Source organism: Sapajus apella, unplaced genomic scaffold (assembly GCF_009761245.1).
Source record: "Sapajus apella isolate SASKATOON/1434 unplaced genomic scaffold, GSC_monkey_1.0 scaffold60, whole genome shotgun sequence".
Lineage (NCBI taxonomy): Eukaryota > Metazoa > Chordata > Mammalia > Primates > Cebidae > Sapajus > Sapajus apella.
This window is the reverse complement of record NW_022437000.1, coordinates 894,077-915,383: the sequence shown is the minus strand read 5'-3', so window position 1 is coordinate 915,383 and position 21,307 is coordinate 894,077. Positions and strand designations below refer to the sequence as shown.

The 21,307-nt window shown below is 41.2% G+C and overlaps 1 protein-coding gene across 7 annotated transcripts in view; it reads right to left on the bottom strand.

Annotated features, from left to right (window-relative positions):
• The window catches only part of PCCA (propionyl-CoA carboxylase subunit alpha), a 424,770-nt gene that overhangs the window by 75,600 nt on the left and 327,863 nt on the right, over nucleotides 1–21,307 (bottom strand). For all 7 annotated transcript variants that reach the window (XM_032246368.1, XM_032246373.1, XM_032246371.1 and 4 more), the window contains one exon: nucleotides 4,671–4,724. In XM_032246368.1, the coding sequence (XP_032102259.1) occupies nucleotides 4,671–4,724 (54 nt within the window). The remainder of the gene's footprint in view (nucleotides 1–4,670; nucleotides 4,725–21,307) is intronic.

Here is a 21,307-nt window from a genome sequence, read left to right as displayed (position 1 = left end):
AGGACTGGTTTTGCATCCTGGTACAACCAATTATTACCATAAGATAGTTATTTAACCTTTCTATGCTCACTTTTGTCTTCTGAAAATTAGGCATAACTATCCATCACTGTTTCTGCATTTTCTAATATGAGGTACGAACTCTAGTCATACAGGTGATGACAATTGGTATGAAAATACTAAGGAAATAAATAGTAATACTCAAGTGAGACCTAAGAAATAATGTTCTGTTTGTAAAATGTATTTTTAGGTAAGTCGCCAAGTCACTTTTTTAGCTTTACATGTGTCAAATATACTTTCAGATCTATATAGCGTACTGTGTTGAACAGTGTCAACCCAAAATTCTTATCTACCCAGAACCTCAGAGTGTGACCTTATTAGGAAACAGGGTCTTTGGGGTCGTAATGACTTAAATGAGGTTGTGCTGGATTAGGGTTAGCCCTAAATCTGATGACTGGTGGTGCTGGATTTATGTGAATGAACACACGCAGTCATAGGGAAGAAGGCCACGTGACAGCAGAAGAGGAGACTGGAATTACATAGCTACAAGCCAAGGAATGTGAAGATTGCCAGCAGCTACTAGAAACCAGGAGAGACGCACAGAACAGACCCTCCCCCAGAGCCTCTAAGGAGGCGCCAACCCTGCCCACACCTTGATTTTAGATTTCTGCTCCCAGAACTGTGAGGGAGTCCATTCCTATGATTCTAAGCCAACCAGTTTGTGCTAATTTGTTGTGTAGCCCCAGGAAACTAACACAGACTCCTGTGTGTTACAGTTTGGGTGTAGCAGAATCATGAAACAGATAGATACCAAACAGAAAATGTGGTGTCCTGAGTACATGTATGTACACCCAGGTCAAACGTGCTCTGCTGGGTCATAAAGGCACAAATTTTATCTGAATGTCCCATTCTATTAATTTGAAAACTTTCATTTCATTATACAAAAAAACTAGCTAACGGTTTTAAATTTTTAATCTTCATTTAAAAAAATTTTTTTTTTTTTTGAGACGGAGTTTCATTCTTGTTACCCAGGCTGGAGTGCAATGGCACAATCTCAGCTCACCGCAACCTCTGTCTCCCGGGTTCAAGCAATTCTCCTGCCTCAGCCTCCCGAGTAGCTGGGACTACAGGTGTGCACCACCACGCCCAGCTAATTTTTGTATTTTTAGTAGAGACGGGGTTTCACCATGTTGACCAGGCTGGTCTCGATCTCTTGACCTTGTGATCCACCCGTCTTGGCCTCCCAAAGTGCTGGGATTATAGGCGTGAGCCACCGCGCCTGGCCTTAAAAAATTTTTTTGAGATGGGGTCTCACTCTGTTGCCCAGGCTGGAGTGAAGTAGGGTCATCATACCTCACTGTAGCCTTGAACTCCTGGGCTCAAGCTATCCTTACTTCTGAGTAGCTGGGACTACAGGTGTGAGTCACCACAGTCCGCTATTTTGTGTGTGTCTGTGTTTAGAGATGAAGTCTCACTGTTGCCCAGGCTGGTCTTGAACTCCTGGGCTCAAGTGAGCCTCCTGCCTTAGCCTCCTGAGTAGCTGGGATTACAGGCATGAGCCACCATGCTTGGCCACAATTTTTAAATCAAGTTTAAACAGCGTAACAGAAAAAAAGATCTTATGCTTGGATTGAAAGTTTATGAGCAAAAAGACTAAAAAGTAGACAGAATAAACCTACTGAATCTATATCTTTTATATAAATCTGAAATCTATATAAGTGGATATGGGGTTCTATAAACAAAAGGTGGTCCTCCATGTTCCCAGACTATGTATTAGGGTAAGTTGGGCTATGCATCAGCAGTAAGTCAACATTGAGATCTCAGTCTACCAGAGCTTGCAGGTGGCAGTGCTCACCACCACTCTTCACCAGGAACTCATGCTGACAGGAACATCAACATCACATCACACACAACCTCCAAGGGGGGCACAGTAGGGGACTAGAGGATTCACACTTGCTCTTAGCTATCTTTGACCAAAATTGACACACCTCACTACCAGGAGACACTTCACCCGCAGGTCTCTTGCAGTTTTCCACTTCTTGTGAGCCAGACACTAATTGTTCTTTGCTCTGAACTATCTTTTCAAAGATGTTTGTACAGTAAATGGCCTTACTAGAGGGTCTCCCTCCAGATCAAAGGGCCAGTGTGATTATGACACATTATAAAAACACTCAGGTTCTCTAAACTCTGAGCTCCTCTCCTATAACACAACCCATTATGTGTGCAGGCATCTCTCTTTGCATTGCCCTGGGGGAATCTGGGTTCAGGGAAATGGTACGAAGACAATGATACCCTGACCACTGCTACTGCTGCAATAAACTGTCCTTCATGTCTGATCCTGGAGTTTCATGTTTTCTATCAGCACCCATCAAATGTCGTAGGCTGATCTGTCACCCTGCAAGTAGGGTAAATCTCAGAACCTTCACAGTTGTTGACAGTCACTTCCATTCATAGCTCATGAAAAAGAGGAGGGAGGGGAAGAGAGGAGGGAGGGGAAGAGGGGAGGGAGGGGAAGAGGGGAGGGAGGGGAAGAGGGGAGGGAGGGGAAGAGGAGAGGGAGGGGAAGAGGGGAGGGAGGGGAAGAGGGGAGGGAGGGGAAGGGGAGAGAGAGGAAGAGGAGAGGCAGGGGAAGAGGGGAGAGAGGGGAAGAGGGGAGAGAGAGAGAGAGGAAGAGGAGAGAGGGGAAGGAGTCCAGGATAAGTCTAGCTCAAGTTGCCATTTTCTGATAGAGGAAAACTGAGGGAAAAACTTTTTGAGGTCAGTTTTCAATATGTGAAGTTTGAAAAACCGATTAGAATCCCAGTAGAGATGCTACATAGCAGAGACAGCATGAATGGACTTCCCATCACAAGCACTGAAGGGTAAAAGCAGTCCTCTCAATCCACATAATGTAGGTGTGTGTGGCCTTTAAAAAGGCTGAGATCGATTTTATGGACTGACACAGAAGGTGTCCAAGATCTATTACTGCATGAAAAGATGCATAATTTTCGGGAAGACTATCTATTGCTTATAACTTAAAAACCTCTAGGGGTAGGATATATACTTCTGTGATGGTTAATTTTATGTGTCAACCTGATAAGGCCACAGTAACCAGATGTTAGTTCAAACATTGAGATGTTTCATTGAAGGTGTTTTTAGATGAGATGAACACTGAAGTCAGTAGACTCAGGGTAAAGCAGATCACCCTCCACAGTGGGGTTGGCCTCATCCAACCCGTTGAAGGCCTTAAGAGAAAAAGACAGATTTCTCCAAGCAAGGAACACTTCAGCCAGTGGACTGCCTTTGGGCTTGATCTGCAACTCTCCCCTGGGTCTCCAACCTGCTGATCTGCCCTGCAGATTTTGGCTTGCCGCAATGGCTTGGACCAATTCCTTAAATCTCTCCATCTTTCCCTTTCTCTCTACACATACGCATACATCTTGTTGATTCTGTTTCTCTGGAGAACCTTGACTAATGCAACATCTTATGACATACATTTGAATTGTATTTAAAATTTCTTTACAATAAGTATGTATTACTTTACTAATCAGAAAAACAAGAATAGTCACAAGACTTAGTTCCAATACTTAAAATTTAGGCTACAATGACCAAGTGCCTATACATATACTTTATGTACATAAATTATATACTCATCTTTATACATGTATAAACAATAAAGCATTCAGTAAACACACATTGTTATTAATATCCCTCTTATCTCAATGGCTGCAAAATCCCTACTTTTTTCATGCAAGCCACACACCTCTCTGTTTTTCTCACTAAACTCGGAGTTATCTGAAATGCCCAATATGAGTCCATATCCTGAACAAGGTACCCAAAGAACATGAACAGACATTTCACACATTAGAAATGGTATCCAGTGAATGAATACACGGAGACGTATACAGCTACAATAGCAATAAACAGAAAAATGGAAATTAAAACAATAAGGTACATTTTTAAACAAATTAGTTTGAAAATTATAGTAAATACCACTACTAATTATAAACTTTAAGTAATGTTATAATTAGGTGAGAGTGTGAAGTGGTGTTCTAATGTATGATGGGTGATGTTCTAAAGACACATAAAATAACTGGCAACATATGTAATAAACCACAAAACTATTTATGACTTTGATTCTACTTGGGAGAAAATGTATCATGTATGTTTAAAAATATGGTATCCACATTTGAAACTAATTCCAGGCCAGGCATGGTGGCTCCCACCTATAATCCCAGCACTTTGGAAGGCTGAGGTAGACGGATCACTCGAGGCCAGGAGTTCGAGACCAGCCTGGCCAACATGGTGAAACCCCATCTCTTGAAAAAAACATACAAAAATTAGTCGAGCATGGTGGCATGCACCTGTAATCCTGGCTGCTCAGGTGAGACACGAGAATTGCTTGAAACCAGGAGGTAGAGGTTGTAGTAAGCTGAGATAGTGCCACTGCACTCCAGCGTGAGCAACCAAGTGAGACTCTGTCTCAAAATAATAATAATTCCAGATGCCAAAATAAAGTAAAATACACATGAAGTTGTTCCCTAGAATATTATTTGTAATGGCAAAAATAGTAGAGGTAATTTCAATACCTAGCAGTAATGAAACCAAGTTCAAACAACATGAGCTATAACTAGCTGGACATCTTTTTTTCTCTGTGAATTGACGGAATACATAAAGAATGATTTCCTACTTACCACTGTACCAAGAAACTGAATGTTCATGTTTCCACCTGCTTCTCGAGAAAGACACTAAAACAAAAAAGAGATAAAATGAACTTTATCCACACAACTTGTATGCAATGTTCACAATAGCCAAAAAACCCAAATGTCCATCAACTGATGGATGGGTAAACAAAATACAGCATAGCCATACAGTTGGAATATTATTGGGCCATAAGAAGGAATGAAGTACTGATATAGGCTACAACAGAAGTTGGTCACAAAGGACCACGCGTTATGATTCCACTTAATAAGAAAAGTCCAGAATGGTCAAATCCATGGAGATGGAAAGCAGACTTCTAAGTGTCTCCAGGAGGAGGGCTGGGGGGACATGGAGATGATTGCTAATTGGCGTGGGATTTGTCAAGGGTTTAAACTCGGTCTAAAATTGACTGTGGTGATGGTGGAACCACCCTGTGAGCTGACTACAAACCACTAAACTGTAACTTTAAATGGGTGAATTGTATGGTGTGTGAATTATCTCTCAACAAAATGGCTATAAAAATGAATTAGCATTTGTTTAAAATAAGAATGCAATTCTTCTATGTCCAGAGAGTAGTGAAATAACCTCTTTATTATTCATTTATTTATAAATAAAATTTGTTTAAAGCAAATACATCGGGCCGGGCGCGGTGGCTCAAGCCTGTAATCCCAGCACTTTGGGAGGCCAAGACGGGTGGATCACAAGGTCAAGAGATCGAGACCATCCTGGTCAACATGGTGAAACCCCGTCTCTACTAAAAATACAAAAAATTAGCTGGGCATGGTGGTGCATGCCTGTAGTCCCAGCTACTCAGGAGGCTGAGGCAGGAGAATTGCTTGAACCCAGGAGGCGGAGGTTGCGGTGAGCCGAGATCGCGCCATTGCACTCCAGCCTGGGTAACAAGAGCGAAACTCCGTCTCAAAAAAAAAAAAAAAAAAAGCAAATACATCACTTGCATGTATCTTACTTGTTTAAATTTTAATTAAAAGTAAATGCTATGATTGTTAAAATTTTAGTTAAATGTAAATACTACCACTACTAAAAATGGGTGACTAAGCAGTACAGTGGAAGCAGACTACACTTCGAGCTCATTCTTACCTATGAAACTGCTCTATTTAATCCTAACGTATTCCTCAGAATTCTTCCTCTTCTGTGCTATTCAGAGAGGGCTCAGTGACTTCAAAGACTTCACACACAAATAAAGCAGTTCTCACTAAGCCAACATGATTTTTTAAGTTATTAGTATTAGAGTATTAGTGGCTTTCACTCGACTACATGCCATGAGCATTAGGATACAGATATATCCTAATGTCATTCCTTTTTACAGAAGTGGAGGTTTACCAACTCTGATCTCTATGATCACGAAAATAATAGAACCCAGAATGAACCTCTAGAAATCAAGCTGAGTCCTTGGTTCCTTGACAAAAGGAGGTTAGATCAATAAGACAGTCAGTGGTTTAATACAAAATGGTTTCCACTACCTGCAAATACTGCCAAGTGAATTGACACAATGGTAATCTAACTAGCATAATCAAGGCAATGTGGTATAGAGTAGAAAAAAAAATCAGTATGACACCAATTTGACCCTTTTTTTTTTTGAGACGTAGTTTTGCTCGTCGCCCAGGCTGGAGTGCAATGGCACTATCTCAGCTCACCACAACCTCTACCTCTCAGGTTCAAACAATTCTCCTGCCTCAGCCTCCTGAGTAGCTGGGATTACAGGCACCGGCCACCACGCCTGGCTAATTTTTATATTTTTAGTAGAGATGGGTTTTCACCATGGTCTCAAACTCCTGGCCTCAGGTGATCCACTCGCCTAGGCTCCCAAAGTGCTGGGATTACAGGTGTGAGCCACTGCACTTGGCCAACCCATTTCACTTCTAAGAATTTACCCTGAGGAAAAAACATAAGGGTGTGCAGAAAAATAAAGCTGAACAAATATCACAGTGTAGTTTATAGAACTGAACAATGGCAAGCAATCTAAATGGCTGGAAAGATGTTGGTTAAGTAAATTATGGTATATATCCAACCTGCCATTTAAAAAGTTAAAGACATGAAAAATGCTTATAGTATATTCTAAGTGCAAGAAGAACAAAACAATACATTCAGAACAAGTAAAAAAAATTATGTTATAGAAAAATATTCTAGAATTAGTGCACATAAAGCAACTATTATTTCTAGGCAAAAATATTAGTTGACTTTCTTTTTCACTTATCTGTTTTTCCTATTCTTTTATATGCACATGTTGAACTTAATAAAATGCAAAAAGAGACAGAAAACAAAACAAATAAAACAGACTCCTTTCCTGTGTCTTAGGGAGATTTGATTAAGAACTGAGGGTCGATTCCTAGGTTTTGACACTGGTACTTCTATATTGGTCATCCATCTAATTATCCATCTATCTCTTAACTGTGTTGGGTACTGCTGGCTGAATTAAGACCCACCTTCCAGGAGACTAAACGAAAGACAGCAGAATTATTTGAAAAATAAGTATAATTCAGTACAATAAATGCATAGTACAAAATGTACAAAGAATTATGGGATAAGGGGATGGAGCGACTAAAAGAGCAGAAAGGTTACAGAAGACATTAGACAGGTTAAGACAGACAGGAAAGCTGGATATTTAAAAATGAGCAGGGGCCAGGTGTGGTGGGTCATGCTTGTAATCCCAGCACTTTGGGACGCTAAGGTGGGTGGATCATTTGAGTTCAGGAGTTTGGGACCAGCTTGGCCAACATGGCGAAACCCCAACTCTGCTAAAAATATAAAAATTATCAGGGTATGGGGGTAGGTGCGTGTAGTCCCAGCTACTTGGGAGGCTGAGGCAGGAGAACTGCCTGAACTTGAGAGGTGGAGGTTGCAGTGAGCCAAGATGGTACCACTGCACTCCAGCCTGGGGGTTCCACAGCAAGACTCTGTTTCAAAAACAACAACAAAAAAACATGAACAGGATTCAGCCATTATGGAAAACAGCATGGAGGTTTCTCAAAACATTAAAAGTAGAACTACCATATGATCCAGCAATCCCACTACTGCATACACACACACACACACACACACACACACATGAAAGACATCAATATGTCAAGGAGATATCTGCACCCCCATGTTTATTGCAGCACTATTCATGACGGCTAAGACACGGAATCAACCTAAGTGTCCATCCATGGACCAATGGATAAAGAGAATGTGGTATATACACACACTGGAATATGATTTAGCCTTAAAAAAGAAGAAAATCCTGCCATTTGCAACAACATGGATGAACCTGGAGGACATTATGTTAAGCAAAACAAGCCAAGTACAGAGAGACATACCATATGACCTCACTTACATGTAGAATCTAAAAATGTCAAACTCATAGAAGTAGAAAATAGAATGGTGGTGGTGGGGGGTTGGGGATATAATAGTCAAAACCCATAAAATTTCAGCTATAAAGGAGGAAGAGGTTCAAGAAAGCTATTGTACAATATGGTAACTACAGTTAATGACAATGCATTATTAATCTATTCTTGAACATTTCTGCGAGTAGATTTAAAGTATGTGAGGTAATACACATGTTAATTAGCTCAATTTAGCCATTCCACAGTGGATTCACTGTTTGAAGTGTACACACAGCGTATTCACTGAATTGTGTACTTCAAAACATGTTGTACATGTGCTAGAGTTTGAAAATCTGTCTCCTCCAAATCTCATGCTGAAATGTGATCCCAAAAGTTGGAAGTAGGGTCTAATGGTGGGGTGTCTGGGTCATTAGGAAGGATCCCTCGTGAACAGATGGACGCCCTCTTTGAGGGCAAGTTCTCCCTCTTAGTTCCTGAGAGTGCTGGTGGTTAAAGAGAGTCTGGCACCTCCCGCTCCTCTCTCACTCTGTGACCTCCACACACCAGCTCCCCTTTGCCTCCCACCATGAGTAGCAGCAGCCTGAGGTCCTCACCAGAGGCCCAATCTTGAACTTTTTTAGACATTAGAATCAGGAGCCAAATAAACTTTTTCTCTTTATAAATTACCCAGTCTCGGGTATTCCTTTGTCGCAACACAAAAGACACCAAGACAGCATGACAAATATAGCCAAATTTATCAATTAAAAAACAAATTAAAGTTTTTTTTAAATGAGCAGGAATTCTCTAACAGAAAAGTGAAAAATGGCCGGGGGCAGTAGTGAACACCTATAATCCCAGCACTTTGGGAGACTGAGGTAGGCAGATTGCTCGAGGTCAGAAGTTTGAGACCAGCCTGGTTAACATGGTGAAACCTGTTTCTTCTAAAAATACAAAAATTAGCCAGGCATGTTGGTGTGTGCCTGTAATCCCGCTACTCGGGAGGCTAAAGCAGGAGAATTGCTTGAACCCAGGAGGCAGAGGTTGCAGTGAGCCAAGATCGCACCACCGCACTCCAGCCTAGGAGACAGAGCAAGACTGTCCAAAAAAAAAAAAAAAAAACTGTGGGCTGATGAGACAGTTAATGCAAATTTCAGAGTAAGAGACGGCATCATGGCATGGTGAGTTTAGGGAATATGAAGCAGTTTGGTGTGGCCAGAGATGGAGCTGGATGAAGGATGGAAGTGGCAAGAAAGGAAACTGGGAAGGAACTAAAAACCCAGGTCAGATCTTGTACAGAGAAGAGAGCTCATGCTTGACAAAGTTCTTACACTTAAGAAGTGGCGTGTGGGCTGGGTGCAGTGGTTCACGCCTGTAATCCTAGCACTTTGGGAGGCCAAGCTGGGTAGTGGATCACCTGAGGTCAGGAGTTCAAGACCAGCCCGGCCAACATGGCAAAACCCTGTCTCTACTAAAAATACAAAAAAAAGGCAGGCGTGGTGGCACAGGCCTGTAATCCCAGCTACTTTGAAGGCTGAGGAAAGAGAACCACTTGAACCTGGTAGGTGGAGGTTGCAATAAGCCAAGACCATGCCACTGCACTCCAGCCTATGCAATGGGAGCGACACTCCTAAAAAAAAAAAAAAAAAAAAAAAAAAAGAAGAAGAAGAAGAGGAGTGTGACACGTTCATATTTTAGAAAGACGGTGGTCTGAGATCAAGCTGAAGATATATAGAATGGGGAAGGACCAGGCTAGGAGGCTGAGTAAAACTCCACTACAATCATTCAGTTAGGAGCTGCATGGGCCAAGCAGCCACACAGAACTAAGTGTGATTCAGACCTAGGACTTAGGATGGAGAAAGCCAACAGGCCTGAAAGATGATCCCAATTTTGCTCTACAGATGAGGAAACTAGGGCAAAGGAATATAAAAAGAATGTGCCTACCCCGCAACTCTGAACAAAAAATTTTAATCTTGGTCTTGAGATCAAAAAAATCACAATAAGCCACTGAACTGCTGCATGGCAGCAAAGTCTGTGCATGCAGCTTCATATGACAAAAACTAGAAAAGCAGCTATAGATGGCAGACAAAATGAGTGAATGTGGCTATGTTCTAGTAAACTACTCGTCAATAACAAAATCTGAATGGTACATCATACTTCTCACGGGTCATGAAACATTATTGGTGTTTTGTTTTTGTTATTTTAAGACAGCATCTCACTCTGTCACCCAGGCTCAAGTGCAGTGGCATGGTCACAGCTCTCCACAGCAACTGCCTGGACTCAAGTGATTCTCTCACCTTAGCCTCCCAAGTAGCTGGAACCACAGCCATGAGCCCCCAGACCCAGCCAATTTTGTTTTCTTTCCTTTTTTTTTTTTTTTTTTTTTTTGAGACAGAGTCTTGCTCTGTCGCCCAGGGTGGAGTGCAGTGGTGCAATCTTAGCTCACTGCAACCTCCACCTCCCAGGTTCAAGCGATTCTCCTGCCTCAGCCTCCCAAGCAACTGGGATTACAGAAACCCACCACCATGCCCAGCTAATATTTTTTTCGTAGAGACGCGATTTCACTGTGTTGGCCAGGCTGGTCTCGAACTCCTGACCTCATGATCTGCCTGCCTCAGCCTCCCAAAATGCTGAGATTACAAGCATGAGCCACTGCGCCCGGACTTTTTAAAAAATGTAATAAACACTCAACTTCTGAGCCCCATAGAAACACGCAGTGCCTCTTGGTCGAAGCCACCAGCATCTCTCACCTGAGGTCTGCAATAGTCAAATCAATGATTTCTCTGTCTCTACCCCAGGGCCTGCAGTGATTTTAAAATCACATTACATCACTCTCCTATTCAAACCCTCCAAACACTCCACAACATGAATCAGAAAAAAAAAAAAAAATCAATTCTTTTGCCCCTAGATGAACTGGTCTTGTCTTCCTCACTCCACACTCCCCTACAGGTGACAAGCTTGTCCTGTCGCAGAGCCTCTGCTTTGCGCCTTCTGCTACCTGGGACTTCCTTCCCCCAGACTTCTGCACATCTGCCCCTCCTCCTTGTAGGTCTCGGCTCAGTGTTAGCTATTCAGAGAGGACTTCCCAGCCATCCTCGCTAAAGCTGCCTTCTCTAGACACTTTCTATCAGTTTTATAGTCCTCATCCAAAGTCTACTACTCAAATCACTTTATTTAGGTATTTACACATTTAGTATTTACTTCCTCTCACTAGAATATGTCTCGTTCCTTATTCTATCTGCAGAGTCTAGAACACTGCCTAGGCCATACTGGGTGTTCCCTTAAATGTAGGAAACACTAAAACAATATTATCAGTCCTTTCCCTGACACTACAAAGGTTAGATTCATTCCCAGGCAAATTGAAGTAATTCTGCAATATGTAAAATGGAAACGTAGATTTTCACATTAAAAACAAATTGTATCAATAAATGTGTGACCATAGGTATAAGTACCAATAAGCTGTCCATAGCATTGCATTCAGTTTAAAGCACATCATAATTACATACATAATGACTATCACCTTTTCCTTTTCACCACAGACCCACAATCTGTAAAGGAAGGAAGGAAGGACAGAAGGGAGGGACATATTTTAGCAATAAAGATTGATGCAGACTGGGCACAGTGGCTGAGGCCTGTAATTCCAGCACTTTGGGGGGCCAAGGAAGGTGGATGGCTTGAGCCCAGGAGTTTGAGACCAGCCTGGGCAAAATGGCAAAACCCGGTTTCTACAAAAAATGCAAAAATCAGCTGGTGTGGACGCATGCACCTGTAGGTCCAGCTACTTGGGAGGCTGAGGCAGAAGGATCGCTTGAGCCCAAGAGGTGGAGCTTGCAGTGAGCAAAGATGGTGCCACTGCATGCTACCCTGGGTGACAGAGCAAGACCCTGCCTCAAAAAAAAAAAAAAAAAAAAAAAAAAAAAGGGAAAAGGAAAAGATGGATGTAAAGAAAAACAGAAATAAAATTTCCTCAAAACTGAAATTTACTTCTATCTTTCCTAAGAGGAAGATACACTTTTCCTAGAGCCAAGGATTAAGATAATTCAGTTTTAGAATCCACAAAAACCAAAGTATTCAATGTCTATCATGAGTCTAATGCATGCCAAAACAAATAGGAACAGACCACTTGATGAACTAATAGCAAAAGTCTTCAAAAAAATTAAGACTTTTATTGATGAAACATATCTACACTTATTAAAATATTTTCTTCAAATATTTCCTCCCTTTCCGATTTTAAATGGTGCTCCAAAGCCAGATAAAAATGTCCTCCTTTTCTTATTTTGACAGTCTGCTCCAATGTTTATAAAATATATATTCCTTTTTATTTCTTTAAAAAACACTTTGGAAAATTTTGTTAAAATTATTTCAACATTTGTTAGAATCAAATTCATATAAAATTAGCAAAGTTATTCATACAAAAGCAAAAACATTTGCAAAACAATAAATCAAATGTTCCAAAAATACCTTCCTAGTATAATAAAATCAGAGGCAATTTCACCTTTAAAAATAATGTCACTGAACAGTAAGAGGAAGAAATAGTAATAGCTTTCTTTTTCCCCTCACTGATTTCCAACTTGATAACATGTTTTAAAGGCCATTACTGTGGGATTTGTCTTATCGGTCTCCAGTGCAGCTGTTTGTATTATTTTCCACATTCACTATAATCAGTGTTTATACTATTGAAAATTCTCTTCCTCAGGCAGTCACGAAAATATAATTTTCTAGTTAACAGAAGAGGAGAAAAGCATGTAAGTGTGGGGATGTGGGAGGGGGAAGTTCAGAAATATGTTCCCATTCGGTTAAATTTTAAAAGCAACTCCAAATTATAGAACCAAGAAAACTGCTAAGCTTCTAGGACTACATTACAAAAGCAGGTAGCCTTGCATCAACATTAATATTTAACACCATAGCTGTAAATACATCCCAGCTGTTAAACTGTCTTTAAATTTTTTTTAAGCAGAGTAAACAGTTATTTCTGTTCTACTGGTGAGCTTGTTTTTAAGATGTGTAACTGTAATTGATATTGTCAGGAATGTAAAAAGGAGATGGTTAATAATTATTCTTTCACTTCCTACTTCATTAGAAAAAAAATACCAACCTTTACTCATTCTAAGTTATATATTTATATATCCTAAATACAGTTTCATGTCACATGCAATGATTCTAGAGAAATTACATGTGTAAAGTACAAAATAATTACTTCAAAGAGGTGGGAGTGGAGGAAACATTTTTAAAATATGTAAAACATTTTAGGCCTAAAAACATAAGACAATTACTTCCCAATTCATTTGTTTGTGTGCCGGCAAAATACAGGCAAAAATGTAAGCTGCTTTTTCTAATTAAAATATTAATTTTACTATACACAGTTATTAGGATTAAAACTAAAGTTTATTCTTGGAGGGTGTGGGAGGTATTTTAATCTAAAAAACTGAAAAGGAAGTAACATTTTTAACTTGCTCTTTTTCTTAAATAGATATGAAAATCAACAATTTCTTCAAAACAGAAATCTAAGGTTACAATTTTGAAATCGATTCAATTTCTGTGTGGACAAGCATTTGTATATATATTACAGATAGTTTCACGATCTGCAAACAGAATAACATCTCGTTCATCATATTCACGTGCTTATGTAATATTCTATATTACACAGGCCCTCTGGGCATTTTAAGTTAGCATGTTATACATATAATCTATTTAATACTCCAGTTCACAAGTAATCCATTTAATCTGGTATTCTTCAGTAAATAACATGAGATTCATGTGACACTATTCCAAATTTGTCTGCTTTAACATAGAAAATTAGTTCCACTTAGTTGATTATCAAAGACCTATTCAATATAGAATGCAGTGGTGCTACAATCAGCTCTGCAGTGTTATTTATAATAAATTTATCTTCTCCTGAAAATATTTGAGCAAGAATATGAGAAATTAAAAAAAAGTCTTCAAAGGTACAGCATGAATAGCTTCACATCACACAATGCAGAAATTGTTAGACCTTAGCAGGATCTCAAGATATTTTCAAAAGTATTTAGCTACTCCTCAGGCCTGAGGGCAACCTGCTGTGAGCAGGTGGGTAGAAGAAATCATGCCATACAAAGAAACAGGCCAACAGCAGTTAGTCGGCTCTGCCTACAAATGTTCAAACAACGTGACAATGCAAAATGAAAACCTAGTATGTAAAGCGTTAACGAGAAACAATACATTAAATCCTGGTACACAAATTACACTACAAAACAGAGAACAGCAAAACTGAAGAGCTTCTTTCAAGGTGAAAACAATTACTTTGGGCAGGCACGGCGGCTCACGCCTGTAATCCCAGCAATTTGGGAGGCCGAGGCAGGTGGATCACGAGGTCAAGAGATCCAGACCATCCTGGTCAACATTGTGAAGCCCCGTCTCTACTAAAAATACAAAAAATTAGCTGGGCATGGTGGTGGGTGTCTGTAATCCCAGCTACTCAGGAGGCTGAGGCAGGAGAATTGCCTGAACCCAGGAGGCAGAGGTTGCGGTGAACCGAGATAGTGCCGTTGAACTCCAGCCTGGGTAACAAGAAGGAAACTCTGTCTCCAAAAAAAAAAAAAAAAAAAAAAAAAAAATACTTCACAGGAAGACAGACATAGTAAAAAAGTAAAAACAAAAAGCTTCTATTTGTCCAGCAGGTTCCACACTACAGAGGTTCTAGGGTTTGTGAAGAAAACAGAGTGAGCTCACCACCACCAGGACACATCTTCTGTTTATCAGTTTAATTATATGCCACAGGCAGGAAATCATTCCATGTTTTAAAAACAGTTCTTATTTTTTTAAGCTTCTAAGTGGAAAATTTAAAGGTTGTCAGCTAGATGATAAATTCATCTTCTGTTTAAAAATAAATTCCACTCATCTGTTCCTAACTTTAAAAAATTAAAAACCAAAACTGTGGTTGACGTTAAGGGGGGACACTTTAAAAACCACCGTGTAGGAGTTTTCTCCATCTGTAAACGCTTCCTGCTTTACTATTTTGCCTGTGAGTGGTCTAACGAGTAACCACTAGCTACATGTAGCTACTGAGAACACGAAATATGACTGGTATGACTGAGGAGTTAAATTTTCAACTGTATTTAATTTTACTTAAAAACAGAAGCAGTGTAATGAAATATTCTGTTAAACCCAACTCCATAGTTCTGGTAGGACTACATTCCACTCTGACAGTTCCATTGTTTAAGACACTGTTGTATTAATGCCAATGTCTACGTTGTTTCTGGTATCACGTTAGTAATTTTTAAAAGTGTTTCATATTGAAATGACAACAGTTTGGGCATTATTTTGTGATAGAGCCACAAATGCAAAGCATCGCCCAAACGCTTAGGGAGCCAAGAAACCAAAGAACAAGGCAAAGAAATCCAGTTTGTTGGTAAAGGGTATTTTCTTGGGGAACTTACAGACAGAAGCATAGTCTCAGATGGCTGCAAGACAGGTAGCTCCCACACTGTTCCCAGCCGGACCCAGAGCTTATATACTACAGGGAAAGGGTGTACGTGCTCTATAAAGGCAGTTAAAGGCATCCTCTAGAACAGGTGAGAATGCTATGTGTGTCACTGCCTATAATTTGTGTGGTAACATCAAGGCTGCTTTGTTCTTACGTTAAAAACAGTAAATAAAATCGGAATCAGGAGGCATTCATGAGACTGAGGCTAATGAGAAATCAACACGGCTTTGCTAGGAGTGGTGGCTTAGGCCTATAATCCCAGCACTTTGGGAGGCCGAGGCAGGATGATCACTGGAGCTCAAGAGTTTGAGACCAGCCTGGGCAACACAGTGTGCCCTCATCTCTACAAAAAATCAACAAAATTAGTTGCATATGGTGGCAAAGGCCTGCAGGCGCAGCTATTCAGAAGGTGGAGAAAGGAGAATCACCTGAGTCTGGGTGGTTGAGGCTACAGTGAGTCATGACTGCACCACTGCACTCTAGCCTGGGTAACAGAGCAAGATCTTATCATTAAAAAAAAAAAAGTAAAATAAAAAATAAATTAAAAAAAAACACACACATAAAATTTGCTTTCAAGAGATTAAAAAAACATCGATTTTAGCAATCAAGACGGAATCGCTTTTGCCTCCACAGGTACACTGCATTAAATAAAATATGTTAGTAAAATTAATTCCACTTGTTTTCATCTTTTTAAATATGACTACTAAGAAATTTTAAGTGATAGTTGGGAATGGTGGCTCACACCTGTAATCCCAGAATGTGGGAGGCTGAGGTGGGCAGATCACTTGAAGTCAGGAATTCCAGACCAGCCTGGCCAACATGGTAAAACCCCATCTCTACTAAAAATACAAAAAATTAGCCGGGTATGGTGGCAGGTGCCTGTAGTCCTAGCTACTTGGGAGGCCGAGGCAGGAGAACTGCTTGAGCTTGGGATGCGGAGGTTGCAGTGAACTAAGATGGTGCCACTGAATTCCAGCCTGGGCAGCAGAGAAAATTCCGTCTTAAAAAAAAAAAAAGTTAATTCAAAAAAATAAATTTGCCGGGTGCGGTGCCTCAAGCCTGTAATCCCAGCACTTTGGGAGGCCGAGGCGGGTGGATCACGAGGTCAAGAGATCGAGACCATCCTGGTCAACACGGTGAAACCCCGTCTCTACTAAAACTACAAAAAATTAGCTGGGCATCATGGCGAGTGCCTGTAATCCCAGCTACTCAGGAGGCTGAGGCAGGAGAATTGCCTGAACCCAGGAGGCGGAGGTTGTGGTGAGCTGAGATCGCGCCATTGTACTCCAGCCTGGGTAACAAGAGCGAAACTCCCGTCTCAAAAATAAATAAATAAATAAATAAATAAATAAATAAATTTTAAATGATATATATGGCTTGTGTTAGACTTCTATTAGACAAGGTTATTTAATAAATATCATTACTGATTGCTTCTGCAATGAAAATACACAATGAAAACAGTAGAAACACTGGTAAAAAACATAAAGCAAATAAATATAGTTATTTCATTTTCCTTAAATGGTAATATTTGAGGAAAAGTTGGCTAAATTATTAGGCAAACTAACAGAAAAAGACTTTTAAAAATTCTGAAGACAGGCCGGGCGCAGTGGCTCACACCTGTAATCCCAGCACTTTGGGAGGCCAAGGCAGGCAAATCACGAGGTCAAGAGTTCGAGACCAGCCTAGCCAACATGGTGAAAACCTGTCTCTACTAAAAAAAACCGCAAAATTAGCTGGGCGTGGTGGCAGGCGCCTTTAATTTCAGCTATTCGGGAGATGAGGCAGGAGAATCACTTGAACCCGGGAGGCAGAGGCTGCAGTGAGCTGAGATCATGCCACTGCACTCCAGCCCAAGTGGCAGTGAGAGACTCTGTCTCAAAAAAAAAAAAAAAAAAAATCTGAAGACAACTTTTAATTGGTTTCAAGAGTTTTCAGTGTTTATGCCCCTGGTTCTTTATCATTTCAAAAAATATGATTTCCTCCTTCCTCAGGTAATGCATCACTAGTTCCACAGTCAAAGTCATCAACAATGATTAGACTTTTTCCGAGAATATGATTTTCTTGAAATCAGAAAGGCAGCGTACTTAAAGCAGGCTGGTGATTACATGTAAGAGCTGATAGGAAGCAGAACTCACCAAGCAATGGACAGTGAGAAGGCCCAGCGCATGCACAAGCCTCTGAGAAAGAGAAAATCAGGAATCGCCGGAGGCAGACCCTTTCCTACACCTATTGATACTATCAATACTATCTACACCTGTCAGTAGGTGATACTGTGGTCCTAAAACAGCTAAGGCGCTACACCCAGAGCAAACAGGGGCAAACAGGAAAGAACCATGCTTGCTGAGCAAGGCACCTCTGTGGGCAGGTCCTTGGGAGCCCTCTTGTTTCTTTTTGCTCTCACGGAAACCAAGGTTATTCCGTATCTAGAGAGGTCCATGGGCCACACTAATAGAGTATGGATTTCACAAACGTTGGGAGGTCAGGAACTAAAAATAATCAGTAAAATATTCTATAATGTAAGATGAATATCCACTTATCCATTCCCAACCCACACCTATTCATTCAATTATTGAGCATTTACGCATGCCGTAAGTCAGCAGGCCAGTGGGAATTAAAAGTCAAATCCAAAAGGAAATCAATTAAAGGGGGTTAATAACCTGTGAAATTTATTATTCCAATGATAGTATTGAGGCAGGAGAATAGGGTCTGGAGGCAGGGAACCTAAGGCTGTTTCACGACTTTCTAGAACTAAATTGTAAGGAAAACTCTAACTCTCCACACCTAAGTAACAAAAGGACCAGAGGCTACTCCCTTTGCCAATCCCCACCTTTTCTATGTGGCAGATGAGAAATTGGCAGTCGGCAACAAATCAGAAAATCAGATTCATTGCAGGTCCAGTCTTTGCAACTTGGTAACTTCACTGCAGCCTCTGAATGGTTGCTGTCTACAATCAATCAGACTCAATCAGACTGACTGACAGGGAGTCTTGGTTTTCACAGAAGCGTAACTTTGTAACTTCACCCTAGCCTCTGATCAGCCTGCAAAAAGCAACTACTGTTTGCACGGAGTGACACTTTGTAACTTCACTTCAGCCTCTGGTTGGCTGCTTTCTGGAAACAATCAGACTGAGTAGGGGCTACCACTTCATTTACATGAGGTGAGTTTAAAGTGGTCAGCGGGAAACTTCTCGAGGGTATTTGGACCCAAGGAGATTCTGTATCCGGGCCCTTGAGCCACTGCTCAGGCCCACTCCCACACTGTGGAGTGTACTTTCGTTTTCTTTCTCTCTCTCTCTTTTTTTTTTTTTTTTTTTGAGACAAGGTTTCATTCTTGTTGCCCAGGCTGGAGTGCAATGGCATGATCTCGGCTTACTGCAACATCCGCCTCCTGGGTTCAAGCGATTCTCCTGTCTCAGCCTCCCGAGTAGATGGGATTACAGGCATGCACCAGCACGCCCAGCTAATTTTGTATTTTTAGTAGAGATGGGGTTTCACCATGTTGGCCAGGCTGGTTTTGAACTCCTGGCCTCATATGATCCACCTGCCTCAACCTCCCAAAGTGCTGGGATTACAGGCATGAGCCACCACACCACCTCCCCCTCCCTCTCCTCCCCCCCCCCGAGCCCCGCTCTCTCTCATTCCTGCTCTTGCCATGTGATGCTCCTCCTCGTGCTTTGCCCCAACCATGACTGAAAGCTCCCTAAGGCCTCCCTCCCCAGAAGCCAAGCAGATGCTGGCACCAAACTTCCTGTACAGCTGGCAGAACCATGAGCCATTTAAACCCATTTTTCTTATAAATTATGCAATCTCAGGTTTTTCTTTATAGCAATAAAGAACAGACTAACACACTACTTTTCGTGGAATCACAGGGGTTCAGCAACAAAATGAAATAGACGCTAAGTACTCACACATCTTTAAGTCGGATGCTGGCCAAAGCTACCTGGTAGAATGTGCTAGGAAGTGGTGGAACCAGTGACTGCCCATCTCCCACCTCAAAAGAATAAAAGAGGAAAATTAATTTGAGGAGGTCGAATTCTTAGGCTAAGAATTTAAGGCTGAACTCCTTAAGCTATGTGAAAGGGACTTCATGAGAATCACTTATTCATGAGAATTCTTGGTGACAGAGCAAGAAGAGAAGCTTGTACTTTGTTGGTTTGGTAAAGCAAGGACTTATAAGCACTTCTTGTGGCCAGATGGATTGTGCAGGAGAAAAGCAGCTGGGTCATTATGAGGGACCCCGCCCAGTGAGAACATCCAGAGTCAACACAGTAGTTGCTGAGGAGGCCGAAGGCAACTGGAAAAACAGGAGGCATTAAGTGTTCTGCAGGTGAGAAGTTCCCCCAAATCCACAAGAAAGTATCCCAGAGCTACCTGCCAGTTTTGGACATTTGCCATGCCCCACGAGAATGAATGCCACATTGCCTCTGCCCCAGTCAACCTGGTCCTTCCTGCCATGTACCTCTCATCTTTATCCCATGCTGAGAATTCTGAGAGACCCAATATAGCAGTTCTGAAGTAGGAATGGGTATTGTTGCGGTTCAGAAAATGACACCCCAAAGTGAAGGCCTCAGGGGCAACCTCAGAACTAAGGTCTCTCTAACCTTCTCCTGCCCTCCTGTCTCTCACCCCTCATTCTCTCCTGAGGTGACTCATAGACATCAGTATTCCTCTCCCACAAAGCCAGCTATGAAACTAGAAACAGGACTCTAACCCCTCCCTGCCTTTCTAAGAGCTGGTCGTAAAGAAATTCTCTGGCCTACCCTTCTCTCCAACAGTAGGTCATAAGGCTGTCATCCCAGATGGGTCTTGTCCCAACTTCAAGAGAGGGCAGGAAGATCTGAACAGCAGGCCTTGCTGGGTTCCTTTCAGCCTACTAGCATTTGCTCATGTTCTTCATCCAATCAGTTTTACACTGCTGCCTGTTCTTCATTAAACCTAAGCATTAAAATGGACAGCTTTCCTTGTATCTTTGGATCTTTGTTCTGAAGACTCATGTCACATAGAACTTTGATTAAATAAATCAGTTATGCTTTTCTCGTGTTAACCTGTCTTTTGTTACAGGGGTGTCTGCCATTGACACTCTTATGATGGGGAGGAGCGGGATAAAACTCTTTTGCCCCTAAAATATAAAGCAAGCAAGAAGGAAGCAACATTCTCCTCTGCCCTAGTACAGGTCTCTCAGTGTGAGGTCACACTGAGTTTAGAGAGAAGAGGTTTCACCAGTTTTGATATTACAATGAATTAGACTTTGAAACACACCCTCATCTCCCAAATATAATATGGCTTGTTTACTACCTGGTAGCAACATTACAGACTGTTAGAATGGTATGTGGTTTTATATAATGGGAAGGAAAGAAGTTGAGTTAGGGTTTAAAAAAACAGCTCTAAGAAACTTGCTTCTACTTGGACAGAGAAAAGTACCACTTATCCAGTGAACTGGTTACAGAGTAATACCAATATAGGAATGACACATCCTGGGAAGTATTAGGAATGCTTCTTCTTCAATTACTGTCTAGATAAATCCTGCCCCACAATGAGATACCACTTAACACCTATTAGGATGGCTACTATTAAAAAAAAAAAAAAAAAAAAAAGAATATAGTAAGTGTTAGCAAAGATGGCACAAAATTGAAATTATTGTGAACTGCTAATGGGAACATAAAATGGTGCAGCAACTATGGAGGTTCCTCAAAGAATTAAACATGCAATTACCACATGATCCAGCAATTCCACTTCTGGGTATATACCCAAAAGAATGGGGTACTCAGATACTTGTACATCCATGCTCATGGCAGCCTGACTCACAGTAGCCAAAAGGTAGGAACAACCCAAATGCCCACTGACAGAGG